The sequence below is a fragment of the Polypterus senegalus genome, chromosome 18, assembly GCF_016835505.1.
Source record: "Polypterus senegalus isolate Bchr_013 chromosome 18, ASM1683550v1, whole genome shotgun sequence".
NCBI lineage: Eukaryota > Metazoa > Chordata > Cladistia > Polypteriformes > Polypteridae > Polypterus > Polypterus senegalus.
Window position 1 is genome coordinate 61,943,665 of NC_053171.1, and position 23,135 is coordinate 61,966,799.

A 23,135-nucleotide genomic window follows, 5' to 3' on the forward strand; every position below is an offset into this window, starting at 1 on the left:
TTTTTTATATAGTTCAATTATGTTCCTAGACCAGTCCAACCTATCATTAATGTGGACCCCCAAGTGCTTGTAGGAGTTGAGCACCTCTACATCAATGCCTTGAATAGTGACCAGACACAGAGGCTGTTCTCTGCGGCAAAAGTCAATAATTCATGTCTTGCTTTTGTTAATGTTAAGATGCAGACAATTCTCTTTGCACCAAAAAAAAAAGATCTCCACTTGACTCCTACTCTCTATCTATTTCCCTTTGTCAATACATCCCATAAGTGCAGAATCATCTGAGAATTTCTGCAAGTGACATGGCCGGCTGTTACATTTATAGTCGGATGTGTACAGAATGAAGAGAAAAGCAGACGGTCCTGTTCCTTGTGGTGCTCCAGTGTTGCTCATATCCATATAAGAAACATATTCCATGAGTCTCACAAATTGTGGTCTGCCTGACAGATAGTCCATTAACAGGACACCATAGGCTCATTCACCTGCATTTCTATGAGTTTACCCCTTAACATCATCCTCACTGTCCTGACGGCTTTGTGCAGGTGAGAAAAAGCCTTGTGGAGCAGATAGGTCCACTCCAGTCTTTTTATGACAGGCAAACTTCAGTGGGGACATATCTTTAATGTTAGTCTTAATTATTTATTATTTGAAAGAAAGGGTCAAGAAAATAGATGGAAGAATATAGGACAGTATTCAAGTACATAATATACTTAGCAAGATCTGTAACCAAAATCACTATATCACTTTCAGTGCATGCACTTTAACTGATCATTGACCGTCACTCCACTTATTAAACAGGCTTAGTGCTCCACCGGAAATATTATTATTACATGGTGAGTACCGTAAAAAAAGGTTGTGTTATATTTTAAATTTGATTGCTTTTTGACTTAACAATATATGCTTACATTTGTGTATGTTTGCATTGCAGAGGTGGAAGAACTTTTTCAGTGCTGCATGTTGTTCACAAAACCTCCTTTATAAAGACTATTGTGAGGAATAGTGAAATAAGGTACAATTTATAGTGATTGATTTATTAGAAACTTAATTGCAGGTTCATTTGTTTACTGTATATGATAAACAGTTGATACATTCTCAAGCTAATTTCTTATACAGTGCCTTCAGAAAGTAGTCACACTCCATTGATTTTTTTCTCATTCTCCTGTGTTGCAAAGTCAGTCCTGTAGAAGTAATTCTTTTTAATATTAAAATGAAATAAAGCAGTTGTCTTCTGCATCTCTGCATCAATAATGGACACTGTCCTTTTCAAGCCCCAAACTTTAAATTTAGCACAGGAGAACTTCTCATTTTAAGTTAGGTTGTTGACATGCATTATATACAGTAGCTGCCCCTCCAAGAGAGTGACTTAGTTTGGGTGCAAGTGACAAGAAATACTAGAAAATATAGTTGATTTTTGTGTTCTTTTCTTTGTGCTAGCCACTTCTACAGCACTTTAGCCTGATGTGGGATTTGATGAAACAAGGCATCAGCCACACTAAGCTAAAATAATGGACTTTGGAATATAGGTGGTCATTTAACATAAGCAATGTCAAACGTATTACATTTCACTTATGGAAAAACTACACAATTTAGTGACAAGATCTTTTTGAGTTGCATGTTTTTTTTCGGCTGTATATTACAAAACAGACTGGTACAGTCATGCCTGCTCTGTGACACTTTGGGACAGGTTGCTCCTTCTGCTTAGCACTCAGGGATGATCAAACCATTTGTGGAAAACCAAACAGGGGAGTTGTTTTTGTTGCTGGAGTTACTTAATGCAATTCGGGATCTTTTCACCAGAAGGAAAAACCAAGAATATTGCATACATAGAAGATATGCAATACTAGCAATAGTAAACTACTAAATACAGTAGTTTTAAGGGTAATAAAGTTTGGTACTATAAGTTGTATTTGTATATAATGTGTATTTAATTTTTACCTTTCTACCAGCTAGTTATATTAAACATAAAAATCTGTAAATGACTTAATTGACGCCCTACGATGGGCTAGTGCCCTGTCCAAGGTTTGCTCCTGCCTTGTGCCCTATGTTAGCTGGGAGAGGCTCCAGCACCCAGCTGTGACCCTGTTCAGGTAAGAAAATGACTGACTGTCTTAATTGATAAGTACTCACCCATTATTTTAACAACCCTAATTGAGTAATATTTCAATTTTAATGAGAGATCAAACAATTGAATTGACAAGATATGCATATGTTCATTTGGAATCCAACTGTGTTCAGCTCCTTGACTGGATGAAGACCAATGAGCTGCCTTTGGAACTTTGAGATAAAGTTGTTAGGAGAAAACAATGTGGAGAAGGTTATAAAATGAATGGCAAAACTTTTAACCTCCCAAGGAGCACAGTGAAGTCAATTGTAAGAAAAACATGGCACAACCCAAACATAACCAAGAACAATACATCTTATCAAACTGAGCAACTGGACAAGAATAGCAGTTCTTAGAGAAGTGATGGAGAGACCAGTTATAACAGTAACAGAATTGCAGAGCACTTCAGCTCAAATGGGTGAAACTATCCAGGCATCAGCAATTTCTTGAGCACTTCACAGGTTTGGCCCCTTTGGGAGAGTTGACTAATAGGGGGCTAATTTTGTGAAAGATCAACTTTAAGTCAGACCTGGAGTTTACTAGAAGCCTAGTGTAAAAACCTGGTGCCTTATCGAAGAAAGTTTTGTGGTCTGATGAGACTAAATTTAATCTGTTTAGCTTGAAAGCACAGTGCAGTGTTTTGCACAAACCAAATACAGTCCAACACCCAGGTAACACAATTCCTGCCGCCAATCATGGTGGTAGAAGCATCATGCTATGGTGCTGCTTTTTAACAGGAGGAACTAGATAGGCTGTTGCCACCAAGGGCGATAAAGATAGAGCCAAAAACAGGCAAATACTTGAGAAGGACCCAGTTTTAGTCAACTATTTTGGAAAAATATTAAGAACATAGTACAAACTACTCAGGAACGGTTTGAAAAAGGGAAGATTAGTATTCTGGAGTGGGCCAGCCAGAGCCCAGACTTCAATTCCATTGGAAATTTGTGTTTTCTAGTAAACCTCTCTGTGCAGTTTGCCAATGTTGGAACAAATCTGAAAAAATAAGCAAAAGTTGCAAATATAAATGAGCAATGCTCATATAGCCTAAAAGACTCACGGCTTTAATTACATCTAAAGTGCTTGATTGAATACTTTTATAAATGAGAAATGCCCAGTAACTTTTTCATTTGGGATAAACATATTCTCATTGATTGAATATTTTTTGATTTATAAATGTTGTCACGCATACATGTCTGATCATTCTCAAGGCACATTGGAGGAATATAATACCACCCTGGGTGAAGAGGGGGAGCTGGTGCTGATCTTCTCCTCTGTTATTCCCACCACAGCACAGAGAAGATGTCTAGTGAGGGCAACTGACTTTGCAACTTCTGGTACCCCACCTATAAATTCTGCAGCTGGAAGGAGGTGGTCACTTTTGAACCAAATGCATTTCAGGACAGAACTCCCTTCAAAATTTAATCAAGCCTAATGGCTTTCTTGCTTTTGTACAATCTTCTTGTATTGGCACACATAGTGGCCCATTTTCTTTAATTTTCACTTTTGTTTCACACTGGAATTAACCAGACAACAAAGTTGGCACCCCAACATTTTTTGTGGCACCTTGCAGTTGTGTGTGTGTTCATAAGTAAGCCCTTTATTGGATTGGTGTCTGTCTAGGTTAAGTGCCGGAATACACCTGATGACCGTGGTCTTGTTTGAAAATATTTGTAAGTAGGGCGTGACTTGAAAGAATCTCCTGGCAAAAGTCTTTGTCTCACGGGACTTCCTTCCAAAAAGTCATGTCTCGTCGCAGGATTTTTTTATGATAATAGAGAGTTATAGGACTTTGAAGTATCTGCTGATTTAATTAATACAGTAGCTGAGTGTCATAATTGATAAAGACAAAAGTAAACAAGTGGGAATAAATCAACAAAACAAAGAAGAATCTAAGGGAAACAGGAAAATGACAAAAACAACAACATCAAAAAATATCAGAAATCCTAACACATTCTTCATCCCTCCATGGATATGCTGCCCTTTCTAGTGCCCACATACACCACGCTCCTTTTCCCTCTGACTAGCCCACACTATCTTGTTAAGTTTCCAGGCACCCTTTATGATATAGGAGTCACAAGATTGTAGGAGCTTGTATGGGTTAAAAGCAGAGCTTATCTTATTGTTGCTACTCCTGGTATTATATCTTCCTCTTCTTTAAAAGACCTTCAGTTCCTAGTTGTTTTACTAGAGTTTTTCTTTTTTTTATTCTGTGCCTTTTCATGGGCTTTGATTCTAAATGATTTTCACATTTATATTGCTGACTTCTTTGTTCTGTTTTTTACTGCCTTGCCTCGTGCAGTAATACGGTCGCTTTTTCTTCTTTTATAATATTTCTTCTGGCTTCTGACCTGCTTTTCTGTTGGTACTGTTCATAATGCTGCTAATCTAACTCTTCTTATGAATTTGCCAATAACATATGTTACACTCTGCTCATTCTGCTTCCAGTAGAGCTGCTTGGCCAGTGTCAGCTCAAGTGTGGTTTGCCACCCATTGTTTGCTCATCCCTAAGTGCCAAGCAGAGTGAGTAATCTGTCCTAGGCTGTCAAAGAATAAGTTTGACTGTAACAGTCCAACTTCTATTGTTTATGAGGTTACAAAGCATCAGCTGATTGACTTTATGGTCTGTTAAAAGAGGAAACGAGCAGAAAACATATTTTATTAAAAAAATTCTCAACCATTACGTGTGTGGATATTCTGTTGGTTGTGTTGGAGGGTGCTTATGTTTAATGAAATGACAATCTATAACTGAGATTGAATTATTCCAGCATACAGAGCAGTGAAAACACAAAAAAGATTACAGAATCAACTAGCCTACAAAGTCATTTCCATTTGTTGGATGATCTCTTAAGCTGCGTTGAGATAAACTCGAGGGCACAGCTTTAGAAGTAGTGTACCTACTAATGCAGCACAGCTGCAAACTTGTGCCACCGGAAGCAGAGAATTTATTGCAACACTGTTGTGGATACAAATAAATTGTGCGGATGCGCAAATGTTATTAAGTGGTAATCTTCTGGAATTCAAGCTACTTATTCAAGAAACTTAATACAGGGGCAGCCTCTGTGTTATTTTTAGCTGAGTTCATGTCATCTCATCGTTCCTCAGTTGCAAAGAAACCATTCCCACATAGTCTTTTGTTATTTTAGGCCTAGTATAATTCTGACCAGGGTTCTGCTGTAATTTGGAGTTTTAACTGGGGTAAGATTCAAGATATTTTCTCTAAATATGTTTTTCATAAACCTAATTCATTTATTCTAGAATTAAAAAAGATTGCTAATAGCACACATTTGACATTGCCTGTGACTATTCCTCATCAAAAGGTATGTACTGTTTATTTTCATTTCCTGAATTTACAAAACCTACACAAGGTCTTGCTTCGCCATTAAGTGTTTTTATTTTGACCTTAAAGGTTTACATCATCACATGATTTAATTTTGCTTTTCCAGATGTTTTGGTTATTTGTTCTGCTATATACTAATGGCCATGCTAGTGGGTCTGACACTGAAGTAACTGCCACCCGTCAGATTTCAGTGATGTTTGTCTGGGTGTCAGCTCTGTTCTTTGTTGTGTCAATATATACAATTAAGGGAGCAAACTACACAGCAAAAGGCTAAATTAACTGCAAAACAACAATAGTGTGAAGTATTTCAAGTGATGGCAAAAGTACAAACATTTCTAAAATTCTTAAAACTGTAAATCTGATACTAATATTATTTTATTTAAACAAATTAAGAGAAGATGATAAAATACCCAACTAATTAAAAGTGTCAGATAAAGGTAAAATGACTGACTGATTGTGAAACTTGCAAAGCAAATGAAATTATGGAGTGTACTTGTACTATTGCTATGAAGGAAGATATTGTACAAGGAATAAACTCGTTCAACTTTTGAATATAAGCCTTGCATCTGTTGGCTGCTAGTGTTGTGTGTGTTGCTTGGTTTGGAATACTAAAGGAATGCAAAGTTTGTTATAAAAAACAAACTCCTGAATGTTTCTGACACTGTAGCTACATTATGTGTGTTGTTATGTGATAGTGGGAGTTGACTGTGGTGTTCATTCTGATGTTTCTCCCCTCTGCCTGTCAACTAGATGTTCCTGCTGGACCATATTCATGTATTGATGATATCCCTGTCTGAGTAGATGCAAGCTTTCAAAGCCTTTCTGATACAATTGTCTGCCAGGTCTTTAGACTCAGCCCTAGCAAGAATATTCTCACCAATTGACATTCTAATAAAACCTAAGCTTATGTTGAAGTAGATGATGTGAATCAAATAACAAATAATGACATAAGCGGGTGTCCCATAGTCTTCCGTTTCCCATTTTCCACACTTTTGATACTGCACAGTTCAGAAAGAGCAGTTTGTTGTGAGATATATCTTTCCATAAGGATTTGATGTTATTGTGCAATAGGCATGTGTATGTAGAAGGTGAACTTCCTCACTTTGGTGACTTACCCAGGATTCATGAAGAATCTTACTTACTGGGGGACTTCTTGTTTTGGACAGCAAATTTTGAGGACTCAAATCAAAGGATGCTTGCATTGATGAGTGATAATCAAGCAGTTTAACAATGTTTAGTTTAAAAAAATAAACAGGAGTATGAAGAACTTAAGAACACTATGACACTTAACAACTCAGACTATCAGGATGGATCTGTTGGAACCATTGAAGTTCCACGAGTTTTGCAAAGCTCTGAAAATTGATTTCAGTGTAGAACATTATGAATAATGATGATTTGACAGTAGTTACAGTCACAGTGGTTTTGGCAAAACTGCTTTAAAAAAATAAGATTCTCTGTAATAATAAAAATGTGTGACGTTGTTGGATAAATATTATTTCAAAGTTCATATCCAACTTCTGCATATTGGATTTACTTCAGTTAAAAAAACAGTTACAAACAGAATGATGAAGAAAAGCCAGAAAACTAGCATTGCTTCAAAGAGGTAGCCATTAAATTGACAAAATGCAAGCAATTTGCAGACACACTTAAATCATAATTACTGCAAAGCTTTTGCTTACTTGATGCTCTCCACTTCATTGTCGTCAACCACATCGATGAGCCACAGGTATTTCAAAATGAGTGATTGTACTTATTTTATGATATATTTCTATAAGTGGTTACAACCTGAAGCTGTTATGATAATATACTGTTTTCATTTTTATGTGTGATTCCCCATGTTTAGTTTCACATTTTGTGGTTAATTAAGGGGTTTCTTTTATTGATGATCTGATTCAGCTGTTAATTTTTACTTTTAGTTTTGTTTTGACTAAGTTAATATTTTTACATGTTATACTTTTTGTTTTCATAGGCACTGCCATTTTCTACCAGCCAGCTTCAACCTTTTGACTTCAGTTTTTGTCCAGGTTTTTGTGTTTAATGCTTGGCATTGTGATAACCCAGTTTTGATATGTGGCCTGAGTTTTTGATTTATGTTCCCTCTTCTGGTCCCTTTGTGTTCTGCTATTGTGACTCCCATATTTTTTCATTCTCTTGCGGAACACTAGCGTTTTTAATGTTTTATTAATAGCCTGCCATTTGCAGTGCGGTGTTTGTTTACATATTGTCACACTTGGGTCACAGAATTGCACAGAAACACAGGAGACTGTAGAGACAGGAACTTTATTCAAACACTTCAAACAAAAAAACATGTCTGTTTCAGAAGTAAAACAAGCTCAGTATGTAGACAGAGAGGACAGTTCTGTCTCTCAATTAAAAGAATGTACAGGGGTGTGTGTTGAGAGCGGGACCCCCAACAGGAGCAGAGGACATCTGGGAGAAGAGAGTGAGGCAAAGCAATGAGGAAAATGGACAGGAGCTGTACAGGATTTTAAATATACAAAGTGCTGCGCGAGAAGCATATCACGTGACACAGCAGCAGCAGCAGTAGCAGCCGCCGAGCATCTAATGGAGCAAAGAGGAGGCATACTGTATTTGTTCCCAATGCAACATCGTTCAAGAGGGGGCCTCGGAGGAGCAACCACATCCTCCAGGGGTGTGCACAGCCCCCTTATTCACAATATAAAATTGCAATGTTAGTTTAAATGAAAAAAATATCTTATACTGCTGCATATTCTATAGGCTACTGTTGGAAGTAATACAGTTTGCAGTGTTCAATTAAAAACAGTGCACAGTTTGGTTAAAAAACCAATAGATTAAAGAATTGCACTTTTTTTTTAAAATAAAAACACATTTAAAATCAAGTGCAATAGTACCTTTACCACCAATCCCCCAACCCACAGACAATGCTGGTATAACCATTTTCTTTTTTTTTTTTATTTTGGCAGTTATTCGAATAATACAAGTGCTCTACAGGCACACCCTACTGTCTACTAAGCTGATGAATTTACTGAGGGCTGATCTTGCCCAAGGGGTCATCCACATATATGAACCAATGATCAGTTACTGTTTTCTGTGGGTGTTTAGGGTTCTTCTTTATTTCTTTTACATAACAGCTTAACTGAAGAGACACTAGTAATACTTTGGCACAGAGAAAGTTCTATTTGTAGTTAAAGTAAAGTATGTGGTATACAGACAGAGGACCCGCTTGGTCTCAGGTTAGTTTTGCTCTGTTACCTAGAGTATTATCATATTGCAGCCATTTCCTCACATTCTTAATTACCTCTATAGTTTGTATATATGTGAATTGTGACATAATATCAAATGACAGCATAGTGCCAATCTGTCTGTAATTGACATATTAGTGATTTTGTATGTTACAGAGTTTATACTGCTTACAATCATCCCCAGAGGGACTTTTTCTTTGTGCATCATAGAGTGTCTATTTAGGCATGCAATTGCTACCTCTCATAAAATCAGTGAAACAAGTGCCTTTGTTCCTGTCAAGCTAATGTAAGCAGTCTGTTCTGAGAGGACAAGAAGCATTAGGATAAGTATTAGGTGGTGTGTTATCTGGTAACTGCCTAAATAGAGGTGCAATAACTTGCTGTTATAATATTTTTATTCTTTTGTTAAACCGATAAAGAAATATCAAAACACACTTTGTAGACTCTATGGTATTTCAGAGGTCTTCTCAGGTGGGTAGAAATAGATTGTTTTTGGCAAGCCAGTCTATTATAAGACACACAAATACAGTCATGGAAAGACATTGCAGCCACTTCAGTCAGTATCATCTGCAGGTTTTTAAGATGAGGTGCAAGATACAAACCGGTGACATGGGTGAACTGTTGATAAAGTGTGCATTAAGTCTTGAAACATTTCCACATTTTCAAACAAATCCATTTAAAGATATATTGAAAACATTAAAGAACCCCGATAGGATGAATTAATCTTGCTGTTGTTATGTCTTCATGAGAATTTTTTTTTTCTCTCACCTTAATGAATACCCAATTTATTTTCTTCATATTCTTAAGTTCCTTTACTTGCTGAATTTCAATTTAGTGGTATTTTTAAGTTTCAGTTTTGTTTTGAGGATATTTTTTTTTGATGTTATGATTTTATTGTTTTAGCAACTCCATTTTGTTTTTAGTATTTTTATCTGCTCCCTGTCATTTTGAAACTTGACACAGAGTAAATTTACATACATACAAAACAGGCATAAGGTATTATGAGTAACACAGTTAAGGTAAAAGCCTGGTTTCTTAAAAACTCCCGTTTACTTGTGCAAATCCCCTTACAGATCTCTCGTTTGGCAAAATGCTCTGATGTCATAGAAAGTAACTTAGCTACATTACTAAATAGTTAACAAAATAAACTAAATAAATATGTGATATAGTTACTGATCATAAAGTGTAATGCGTTACTGTTGTCTTTTTTTGTATGACAAACTGCACATTTCACTGGCCAGCATTTAGCATAAAGTCCTAAACCCATTATATGAACCTTCATGAAACTGACCAGAAACACAGCCAAATTTGATCATTTTCTTGTGTTTTATGAATGCAGTTAGTTCTACATGTGTTGTGATGAAAATAACATCCAGCCCTTTTTTTAAAACCCCGACCTGAGCCCACAACTGTTCTCAGTATAAACACTGGGTGATCTGTTACCCAGTCATATTGTTTCAATATATCCCTACCAAATAGCTTGATTGAAACTGAATTGACACTTTGATATGTTTTGTGTTACCGGATTGCACAAACCACATTCTTTTCTGCGTAGAATTGAGTTCTGCAAAGGAGCCACGTAGTGGGATGTTTGCTTCTTGGCTTGTATACACTGAGATAATAGTAATGCAGGTATTTTTACTTAAGTGAAATAAGTATTGTATTTGGTTATCCATTACTTTAAAAAGTAGTTGGACTACCCTACTGCTCCTGAGATTGTGCTACTGAGCTCACCATTGTATAACATATATTTTGTGATTTCTGTAATATTGAGACAGATTATTTCAACCAGGATAAGCAATAATGCAATCGCCCAAGCATTTGTCTCAGGAAATGTATCTTTGTTGATGCTTTTACTGTCTTCCCATGGCTGCTGGAATCATGTGCAGAGCACAGACATGCCCAGGTAACAGAATGCAGCAGAAATGTACAGCTATGGCCAAATGGTCGGGTTAGTCACAGAGAAATCTACATGTTTTAATTTGGTTTCTGAGACTAATATCCCAGTTTCTCTAACTAGAATAGTGGTTTATATAGCCTTTTAGAAACCAGGTTTCTGTGAATAATTGGGTAAATGCATTTCTGGTAATGTTTTCTTTTGTTGTCATTTGACACCTTAAAGTTTGCTGGTTGTGACATCATTAGCACAATGGTATAAACATCAGCATTGCGAACATACATTTTTGTCCAGGATTGTGGATACAAGACATACATTTAGGGTGTGCTTTTCTAATTTTTTAAAAAGATTGAAAGAACCTTCTGGAAGTTTTTATGTGTGTTTTGGGTCAGGTGTTCAAGTTTAGATCTTCAGGTTTTGACCTTTACCAGTTATTTTACTCCATTCTTTATCTCCTGCTCTTTTATTGTCCCTCCTTGTGGCCTACAGATATTTTTTCCATTTTGGCACAACTGTGAAGGTTCTTTTAAGTGTCAAAGATACAGTAATGTTGTGGTCTGCATTATTTAGAAATTTAGTGAGGATTTCCTAAAGTATAGTGTTCTGGGTTGCCTAGTGGCACTATGAATGCTGACAATAGAGTGTCTGAGCCCTTCACAGTAGCATCAAAGAGAGAAAAGAGAGGTTGGGAACATGCACTGACTACAGCACGTTGCCACACCGACCACATGATGAACCACACGGAATGGGACATGAGTTTAGCTGTGAAACGGTGACACCTCAGCTCCACACTGGAGTAATTTGAGGTTTTTATAGTGGCTGTAGTGACAGTTCTGCCACCAGAAGCATCAAAGGCAGACGGTAAAAATAAAATGCATATTGAAAAGCTGGCATCACTTTCTGTGATTGCACATAGCACATTCTTTTCTGCTTGGCTGTGCAATTGAATCCTGCAAAGGAGCTGCATCATACAACTTTAAGAAGTTTTATAGAAGGAGAGCGCTTTGACTTTGTGCTTTGAGCAAGCAGGATTAGAGATAAGAGACAGTGTTTAAACACTAGAGACTGACTGGTAGGGCTGTTCCTCTGCCTGTCTTTCCTTTTTCTGTTAATGTCAAGGTGGCTGATGCAACCCAACTACAGGCAGTAGCCTTAGACCGACTGCATCCTAGTGTCTCTGGCTGTGAGTTTTTTTTCCTGTTACACTTTCCGTCTCTGTCTCACACACATACTCATAATGTTTCCAAATTAGCTTTTTTTGTTCAGGGACATTCAACACTTATCAGCAGTGAAGTGGTAACAAATGAGAATCCCAAGAGGGCTTAATTAATTAAGTCATCCTTTAATTAAGTCATTATGGTGCAAAATAATGGAGGGTTTTTAGTGAGGGTGGTTTGCAGAGTGATGTTTTCTGTTCCCTTGTGTCCCTAGAGGTGCCTCCTATTGCCTGAATTAACAGCTTGCTTAATGACTCTTAAATATTTCCTGCCCTTGAAAGGGGGTGTTCAACAATCTCTTCTGAAACTGTGGCTTAAGTTACTTGGCAGATGCAGGTTTCTTTCCGTACCCTATAGGTTCATAGTTTATATATATAAATCAGAGTTATTGCTGCTGCTTTGTAGCTCCAAGATTATAAAATCTTTTTTTATGTCAGTGTCAGTGTGGGCTCTGCTCATTCTTCAAGTATCCAGGTTTCTTGGGATCCTATAGTTGTCTCCCATATCCCATGGACATGCATGTTAGGGTATCTGTATTGTCCTGGTATAAGGTTTAATGACCAGTTTTGAGTGTAAGCCCACATTAGATGGATATATACAAATGTAGTAATAGAGTTATAAGGTGCCAAAGTCATTGTGGCATGGTACAATAGAAGGGCTTTAAAGTAACCATATATAGAGCAGAAGGAATCCATACTATTGATCTTAGAGGCTCTCAAACTGCCAGGTTGAAAGAAGGTGCCACCAGATGACAGTACACCTCTTTACTGTAAATGGTGCTCCTAGGACTCTATAGTCTGACACAGAGAGATAATGGGTCCCCGGCACAAGGCTAATGTAACTTAAATAGGTAGACAGAAGATAATTGATGAGACACATCTTGAGATGTTATGAGATATGCAAGTGACCATATCTGAGAGATATCACAGAGAGAGCATATACCATGTTTTTCCCACTTGCTCTTTGTTTCATCTCACTTTCCAAATGAGTATCTTTATTTCTCATATCAACATCCAGTAAACACCGGATGAAGCTGTGAAGTTTTTGATTCTTATTTGTTGATGTTTATTTTATATCAGTTTTAATTCTCTGATTCACATTACTTTCCTATTTATTGTTAGTGTGATTAATAAATACTGGGCTTAATTATTCAGGTCATTTTTACTATCACTTGATAGGATTGACCGCAAGTGTTCTAACAGCCCACAAAATGTAACAGCACCTGACACCCTCATGTTCACCATCAACAGACTTTGAACAAGGTGATACTGACTGAGACATTCCTAGTTGCTGGATTGCTACCACACTGCTTTTCTGCCTACCATATGCAGTTAAGCCCATAATGTCTATTCATTTTCTTCCTGTGGCTCACATTTCTTTGTATCTCACTTTTAATCTTCTCAGAGGCAGGAGAAAGGAAGTTGTCTGTTGAAGAAGAGGAAGCCAAACGTATTGCAGAGATGGGGAAGCCAGTCCTGGGACAACATCCAAAGCTGGAAGTGATCATTGAGGAATCCTATGAGTTTAAGGTAAGGAAAAGCCAGAATGCTTTCATGGAATGAAAGGTAGGTTTGCCCTGGGAAGGAATATTGAACCCATTTCAATTGTAAACATTTTTCAAATCAATTATATTTCTATTATGTATCAAACTATTTAGAACCAGGGAATCCAATACTGTACTACCTTTTGTATGTGTTCATATAGAATCATGAAAATCGTAATATAGATCTCTTTTTGAAGTCTGACAAAAAGAAAAAGAGGCCAGGTGGCTGCACTAAATATTGACTCAAAAATAAAATATCAGCTGAGAAACCCCTAAACATGCTCTTTGTGTGATCTCAATTCCCAGCTGTTACATCACCCTTTCCTTTCTATATAACACCCTCTCTGTTGCAGTTTTACCAAGGCCAGTTATTAATTTGTATGATTTTTAATATTATTGATAATTTCAATATTATCATAATTTGAATGCTACTGTACATAGATTTTCCTCCACATGGCAGTGAAACCACACATCAAAAAGTTTATTACACAAATAAAGTCTACAAAGTTGAGGAATAAACAAAAACAAAACAAGAAAACTGCTGCTTTCTCAAATTCAAAACAAAACAACAGAAATGTCAATTTGAAAAAGTCTTTAATTATATACTGGAAGTTGCATGTGCAGAATCATCCAACCTCCACTTTTTTAAAATTACATTTTACTTGAAGACAAGGGCTTTCAATGTTTTTTACATAAGCATGAGGGCTTCCACTTATGAACATACTTTTAAATATAATTAGATCAGGCAATTTCTCCTTTGCTTCATTGTGTTACATATCATTCATCCATCCAACCCGCTATATCCTAACTACAGGGTCACTGGGGTCTGCTGGAGCTAATCCCAGCCAACACACGGCACAAGGCAGGAAACAAACCCCGGGCAGGGTACCAGCCCACTGCAGGACTGTGTTACATATCAAAATGTCATAAATCAATAAAACCATAGTATCCACTCTAAAAGCTAATATCCTTGAATTTTCTCCCATTGCCCATCAAAGCCAGTATATTTCAAGATTAATGTCCCTAGTAAAACCGACTGGCATTACCAAACTTGACTTGAAAAGCTGCTGCCAGATGCTCTTATTACCTCTATTCCATAGAGATCTGAAACAACAAAGACATTCAAGCCAAACGTAGTGCCAGGTCTTCAAACAATGGAAGAAGCCAATGCTTCATTGCATGACTAATGTGTTCCCAAAATTTTAGTGCAATGTTATATATTTTTTACTTACCGTTTGTCTGCCACCATTTGTTCTATTTTGTTTATTTTTCTGTTTGGATCTATTGTTGTTTGAGGCAGTGTGGCACAGTGATAATCATTGTTGCCTCACAGCTCAGAGTCCAAAATAGTTGCCAGATGTTTCCCTTGCTCTCAAGAACACTTAAAATACCATTGCATCATTAATTAGCCATTCAAAACTCACTTTAAGACTGACTTTGATACTTTTCGTGAAGTTTTGTGAAGTTCTCAGACATTACCATAATTCTGCTAAACTCATGGAAAAGCAAATTCTGTAGGGTTCGCTCATCATTCATGTAGATTTTCTCTAATTTATGTACCTTGTTCATATATTGTATGGATCTCTTCATATTTATGGCATCCCAGCTTGAAGGTGAAACATATTTCATACAGAGCAGGCAGACAACATTCAGTGTTGAACCAATTACAGTATGTGGTACTTCAGGTATTTATAATTATTGCTTTGCAAAACAGCATATACCCTGTATGTATAGTACATGTACAATCTCTCACAGAAATGTATACATTTCTCATCCAAAATTAATGATGAATTACATACAACCGAGTGCAGATGAAGTTGTTACATGCATTAAGATACACAAACATTAATCTGTTGTTAATGCTTTACAGAATAATAAAAAGAATATATTAACTTGATGCATATTACTGTTAAGATGATAATTTACAAATACCTTCAGTAGACAATGTATCATTTATCCATGGTGGACTCCCAGATCACTGTCGTTGAATCTTTCATTGCAGTGTTTCCAGAGTTTGCTGGTCTGTGACTAAGAATCATGTCCAGTATTCAAAATCATTTGTCATTTTTTCTTACCAGAACCACTTTTACTATTCTGGTCATTATTTTTTTTAGTCTTGTTTTATTTTTTCAGTTAAGTCCTACTTCATCCGAACGTGACGAAATTTTATTAATAAATTTTATCATTTCATATGGGTGACTCCAACTCCTTTTGGATGTCGTTGTCCCTAAAAATACTTAAAGCCGAACCTAATTGTCTGTCCATTTTTCTGTATTACAATACAATACAATACAGTTTATTTTTGTACTAGCAAAATACCCGCGCTTCGCAGCGGAGAAGTAGTTTGTTAAAGAAGCAGTGAAAAGAAAAGGAAACATTTTGAAAATAACGTAACCTGATTGTCAATGTAATTGTTTTGTCACTGTTGTGAGTGATGAGTGTTGTTGTCATATATATATATATATATATATATATATATATATATATATATATATATATATATATTTACACACACACACATAAACATATATATATATATACATATCTATGCATATACACATATATACATACATATATATCTACATATATACACACACATATATACACACATATACATACATACACACACACATATATATATATATATATATATATACATACATACACACACACATATATATACATATACATACATATCTACATATATACACACACAGCTATTTCGTATCAGTGCAATACGCTGTTTGTTAAAACGGTTGACTCCCGCTCTTACGTGCAATAACAAATCAAATCATTCAGTTGTCTTTGCTCATATGTCATTTTAGAGCTGGACGCCTGGCATCTTTTTGGCCACAAGTTCGTTTCTGTTTGGTGTGAGGTTCTGTGTTGTGGAGATTCTCAGGATGGATTGCAGGTGCTCATCAGTGAGGCGACTCCTGTGTGCTGTTTTGTTAGTCTTTATCACTGAGAAGAGCTTCTCACACAGATATGTGCTACCAAACATGCACAAGGTTCGAGCCGCATGTAGACGGACTTTTTTTGTTCTTCAAAGTCACCAAAGTGCCGTGCAAACTCAGTGCGCAATAACTGTAGTAAGCGGTAAGTGTTCGGCAAGGCAGCTGAAGCGCTGCATTGTGGGATCTGTAGTTTATTGTGTTACCAGCGCTTCATATACCCGGGCTTTAATAACAATAATACAGTATATAAAATGATCTCGCGCGGATATAATTACACGCCGGGCGGATGTGGCCGGCCCTTGAGTTTGACACATATGGACTAAATAGAACTTGAAAAGATATATTTTTTCAAATGTGATCGCGCAATTCAGACAGAGTTGACGCGAACTACAGCCTGCATGCCTCAATGAGTCATCCTCCCCTCGCTCTTACTTTTTTACCGTTCATCTAATGAATACACTGAGTATGGCTTTACCAAAACAATCATTGATGGCGAATAAAGTATCCATTATTCGAGTATGTAGAGCGGGATATATATATATACATATATATATACCCGCGTATCGCAGGAGAAGTAGTGTGTTAAAAAAGGTAGAAAAAGAAAAGGGAACATTTTAAAAATAACGTAACATGACTGTCAATATACAGTATTTGTTTTGTGAGTGTTACTGAGTGTTGCTGTCATCAAGGATTTGATTATCATTATTTCTTTCAATCAGGTTCGTATTTGTAGGATGTGTTGTGTTCAAGTTACATTCCGTGTTTGTCAATCGTTGTAAAGATGACAGGTTTCATTCATCGATTCGTTTCTTACTGCATCAATAAACAGCTCGTCTTCTTCTTTATCTGAGACCTGACACACTGCATGCACGGGTTTTTTTTACACTGTCTTCCTTTAGCGGGACATTGACTTTTTCCACCGTGTGCTTTGTTTCCACAGTAGCTGCATTTATGAATATGCTTATCAGACGCTTCATATTTTTTGCTGCCTTTTCAATTGTGTAATTCGGTTTTTGTTCAGCGCTCTTTGGAACTGTTGCTTTTTATCTGTGCACTGCGCCAGTTCACGTGAGCCACTCGGTGTACTTGCATCGAAGGTTCCCAGCTGTGCTGGTGCCATCTCGTGCTATGTCCATGGCTGTATTTAATGTTACCTTAGTCCTGGCACTTAAAACTTTCTCTCGCAGTTTCGCTGAGTTTGTGTCAAACACCACCCTGACCATCTCATCTTCCTCTCCATAAGCACAGTCCTTCACCCGTGAATATTTACCCGTGGCAGTTTGCTATTGGATTGCCGCTGACGGACGGCCTTATATGGGCAGGCACTAAATTACAAACGCCAGCGCAGCCTGTCTATGAACTTAATTTAAAGTGTAGGTTTACATCGTGCTTTTTTTTGTAAAAACTTGATTGCTATGTATTGATTGTAATAAAATTAATAAATAAAAAAAAAACTTTAGGGTTACACCGTGCTTTGTTTCCGAAGTAGCATAACTCATGAATATGGTTGTATATGTCACTCGCTCGCTTCTTATTGTTTCGCTGCCTTCTCAATTATATAATGCATGTTTTCTTGAGCGCTTTTTTGAGGTCTTCCTGTTTTTCTATGTACTGCGTGATTACGTGGGAGGCGTGATGATGTCACACGAAACTCCGCCCCCACGGCGTTGAAGCTCATCTCCTTTACAGTAAATGGAGAAAAACTGCTTCCAGTTATGACCATTACGCGTATAATTTCGATATAAAACCTGCCCAACTTTTGTAAGGAAGCTGTAAGGAATGAACCTGCCAAATTTCAGCCTTCCACCCACACGGGAAGTTGGAGAATTAGTGATGAGTGAGTGAGTGAGTGAGTGAGTGAGTGAGGGCTTTGCCTTTTATTAGTATAGATAGCCCAAAATCACACAGGAAGTGCCTCAATGGGCTTTAACAGGCCCTGCCTCTTGACAGCCCTCCAGCCTTGACTCTCTGAGAAGACAAGAAAAACTCCAAAAAAAAAACCTTGTAGGGAAAAATGGAAGAAACCTTGGGAAAGGCAGTTCAAAGAGAGACCCCTTTCCAGGTAGGTTGGGCGTGCAGTGGGTGTCAAAAGAAGGGGGTCCATACAACACAATACAAAGACCAGAACAAATCCTTAATACAGCATAATAATAAAAATTTTAGAAGTACGGAGCAGAATTTAACAGTAGATGATATCACATAATAAGATTTGGATATTTTTAGAGTCCTGGAGACCTCATCCATCAAGCTGCCTCCCCATTTGGCCATTCCACGGCTGAAATGTTGCTCGGCCAGCCAATCCGATGAAAGGACCCCTTTTTCCCATGATTCCTGTGATCCTCCATCAGGGATGACTTTACCATAGGCAGGCAAACAACTTGGCAAGTGGGCCGTGGCACCAATTGCCACATTTGACTACCGAGAACAGAAACAGAATAGGTGAGGGTTAGTAACAAATTATAAAAATCATGTTACTTATGTTTTAGTGCTAATGACTAACAACAGAGATGCAGTATGTACAGTTAATCAGCAGCTCTAGTCAGGATATGCTAAACTGAAGTAGTCAGTCTTCAGCCGAGATTTAAAGGCTGGGACTGAAGGGGCATCTCTTATAGCAGGAAGACCATTCCACAGTTTAGGGGCCCTGTAACTAAAAGCTCGACCTCCCACTGTTATTTTATTAATCCTTGGAATCATAAGTAGACCGGCATCTTGAGATCTTAATGTGCGCTCAGGTTTGTAAGTCATGATAAGTTCAGACAAGTAAGCGGACCTTGGCCATTTAATGCTTTATATGTTAAAAGGAGGATTTTGAAATCTGCCCTAAACTTAACCGGGAGCCAGTGTAAGGATTTAAGAACTGGAGTTATGTGTTCATATTTTCTTGTTCTTGTAATAATTCTTGCAGCCGCATTTTGGATTAACTGGAGGCTGTATAAAGAACAGTTTGAACAGCCAGTGAACACCGCATTGCAGTAGTCAATCCTACTAGAGATAAATGCATGAATTAATTTCTCAGAATCCTGTTTATTTAGAAAGCCTTAATTTCCTAACATTTTTAAGATGGAAGAAACATGTTTTGGACAACTTTGTAATATGTGCTTTAAATGACATGCTAGAATCAAAGATAACTCCTAGATTGCAGGCTGATTGAGTAAAATTAATGGTGATTCCAACTGAGCTAAATGATGACAAGATATTGCTGTGATCAGCTTCATTCCCTCCAACAATTAACATCTCTGTTTTATCTGTATTTAAAGACAAGTAGTTCTCATTCATCCACTCCTTTAATTCACTAACACAACTAATTAAAGACAACATCGGAGAAACTTCATTTGATTTAAATGAAAGGTATAACTGGGTGTCATCTGCATATGAGTGAAAATTAACATTATGTTTCCTAATGAGAGATCCCAGTGGAAGCATGTAAAGTGAAAACAGTAAAGGTCCCAGTACTGAGCCCTGCGGACACCATATTGAACTTCTGTGTATAATGATGGAGTACTGTCAGCACATTTCTGTACATATTGGAATCGATTTGATAAATAAGAACTAAACCAAGCAAGCACGGGCCTGTAAGCCCAACATCGTTTTCTAGCCTGTGCAGTAAAATAGAATGGTCAATGGTGTCAAATGCTGCACTTAAGTCTAACAACATAATTACAGTGGAGTTTCCTTCATCAGAGGATATCAGAATGTCATTTACAACCCGTGTTAGTGCAGTTTCTGTACTATGACCAGTGCGAAAACCAGACTGGAATTTCTCAAATAAATTGTAATGCGTAAGGTGTGACTGAAGCTGACTGGCGACTACTTTTCTAGTATTTTAGAGAGAAATGGTAAATTTGAAATAGGCCTATAATTATTTAGTATGTGTGGGTCTACGTCTGACTTTTTAAGTAATGGTTTAATGATTGACACTTTTAGTGCATCAGGTACAGTGCCATGCAGTAATGAACTATTGATAATGTTTAGAATAGGCACTGCAAGAACATCCATTGCACTTTTTACTAGTATTGAATCCTATCTTCACCAATAACACTCCAAAGTTCAAACTACTAACAGATTTGTTAGATGGCACCAGTGCTTGTGGAACCAGTCAACACAATTCATCACCCATGCCCCACCCATGTTAGTTCCTCTTTGCACAAAATGTACTTACCCTGAAGTAAGAGCCAAAAACAAATACTGGAAAAAAACTGTCAGGAACTACAAATGGCCTGCAGTGAGAATGCTACAAAAATTCCAGTTTCTAAAAAGGCCCTGGTTCCTGAAACAGTTTCTGCAGTGGCAAAGCACATTGTCAATGTCTTTGACTTGCTCAGACTTTCCTCCTCCCAACACTGAAGAGTTGTCTTGCTTCTCCTCCCAACTTAAGACTTAATGCACTCTATGGCCTGATGTAGCTTTAAAGTTTGTAAGTGCAGGGTTAGCCCTTCACAGATCCCTAGCTCCATTTGCCCCTGCTGGTGTACCTCTACACCTGCACTCTAGGTTGCCCTTGATAGGGTGGATCTCTCAGACAGCTTCTAGACTTCCTGCCTTAAAAGGACACATGGTTCCCACTTTACAGACATGCACCCTAGAAGCCAAAGGTAGAGTGCCCTCTTGTCAAGCCCCTGTCTTTTTCTTTCTGTTGTTTCTGCTTGTAAATTTCATTTGGGACATCTTCTAGAGCCACTGGGACTTTAACATATTTGGGCATACATTTGTATCTCTATTCTCATACATACAGTATTGTAAACATGTACTATACCTATGTACACATGTAGGGTCACAATGGGACAAATTATTGTATTATTTTAATTTCTAATTAATTAATACTTTTTACTTCATTCATTTTTATGAATTGATTGATTTGTGTTTAGTTCTTTGATTATATGAATTTAATAAATTATTATTATGATCTAGAGGGTAAATCTGCCATTCTGATGTAATTGTCAGTATTATCTTATATTATTTATCTTCATACTAATTTGTATTTTCTTCATTGGTGAACAGAGCACAGTGGACAAGCTGATAAAGAAGACCAACTTGGCCCTAGTAGTGGGTACCCACTCATGGAGGGACCAGTTCATGGAAGCAATTACTGTCAGTGCAGGTAAGAGCACTAGTGCTAAAGTAAATAATCTAAATGTTACAGACTTGCTTAATGGATATAATATGGTGGCACAGAACGTACCACTGCTGCCTTGTATATTCAGCATCTTCAGCCTTGTGCCTGGCCTTTTTCTTTTTAAAGTGTGATGGTTCTCCCTATGACTCCCAGGATTCTTCTCAGGCTTTTCCAGCATTCCTTTTACATCCTAAAGACATGTGTATTCAGTTGATAGCATAAAAACGTAACATTTTCAGTCATGTTTAATCCAACTTGAGATAGTAGGGGGTCAATTGGTGATTTTAAATGGGCCTGTGAGAGTGGGTCGTGCAAAGCAATGATTTTATGTCTTATGCCTGATACTGCTGAAATAAGCTTTCCCCACTTTGATGCTGAATTAGATTAATCTGGTTTGAAAATGTTATGTTTGTTTTGTAATGTTCCTGGAAAAGTGATGTCATCCAATTAATAGAATTTCGTAACATACTCTTTAGTGTGGAATCGTAATTATTTTTTATGTAGTTTTTCTTGTTTTGTTTTTTTTTTTTTTAAATTTAAGAGATGTATTCATCATTGAATTCCCATTAATTTACTTTTGCATTCATCTTGCTTCATTTGTCAGGATATATACAGCTGACGTTTTCTAAAGTGGGTGGACATGCATTAACAATAAGATGAATGGTGCCACATAAATATGTCTGATTTCAATCAATGATAGATCAGTGCCAAAATTATCACAATTGGAGTGAATAATAGTTAAAGTACTGAAGTGTTTTATTTTTGAAGTATTGTATTTATTCAAAATAAACTAGTAACAGAACATCAAAATATATGTACAGTATATGCATTGTAATCATTCAAACAGAATATAGGAGAAAATAAAAAGCAAAAAATGCATGTGCAGTAAAAACTGAAAAAATAACAATACTGTAATAGGAAATCCCTGTATTATATAATGAAAGAAAAAAAAATGTACTGTAAATAATAATAATGATAATGTTAATAGTAATTTTGTTAAACACTACAAAGTTGCAAGCAAAGTGGGCTAAGGATCATATACTAAAATAGTTCACCAAACTCTTACAAAGAAAATATCAAATTTTAAAAGTCCTCAAAGTAGTCCTATCAATCACAGAACTTTAGTAACTTACACCATAAGTCTGTGATTCTCTCTGTGAAGAAAAATTTTAAACTTTTTTACATAATTTACCCTTATCTACTTTGTAGTGCCCACATATTCTTTTTGAAGAAGACACCTCAAAATAAGTTCCCAGAAAGAAAGAGATGGTGATAGTTGAGGACTCGCATGGAGTGTGTCCTTCCAGGTGCATAGGTGGGAGACCTCCCTGGAAAGATTGATAGCATCTTTGCCAGAGCAGGGGTGGGCCTAGTTGTCATTGTCCACATTGGAACAAATGACATACATAAGGAAGTCTGTCTGCTCTGAGATCCAAGGTTAAATGGTTAGGTGCCAGGTTAAGGAGCAGAACTGACAAGGTAGTCTTCTATGACATTCTGCTGGTGCCACATTCCAGTCCAGGTAAGTTTGAGGAGATTAGAAGACTTCATGCATGGCTCAATCATGATGTAAGATGTAAGGGTATAGGTTTAAGGGCATTGGGACTTCTTTTGGAAGAGATGGGGCCTGTTCTGCCACTATAGGTTACATCTGAACCAGAGAGACACCAATGTGTTGGGGAGGCGTATGAGTAGGTTAGTTGTGGTTTCTTTAAAGTAGGGTATGGGGGTGAGGGGGAAGGGAGT

At 37.1% G+C, this 23,135-nt stretch overlaps 1 protein-coding gene across 3 annotated transcripts in view; it reads left to right on the top strand.

Moving 5' to 3' along the window:
• The window catches only part of slc8a3 (solute carrier family 8 member 3), a 366,652-nt gene that overhangs the window by 337,731 nt on the left and 5,786 nt on the right, over positions 1-23,135 (top strand). For all 3 annotated transcript variants that reach the window (XM_039741132.1, XM_039741133.1, XM_039741134.1), the window contains 2 exons: positions 13,178-13,302; positions 21,275-21,374. In XM_039741132.1, coding sequence (XP_039597066.1) covers positions 13,178-13,302; positions 21,275-21,374 — 225 coding nt within the window. The remainder of the gene's footprint in view (positions 1-13,177; positions 13,303-21,274; positions 21,375-23,135) is intronic.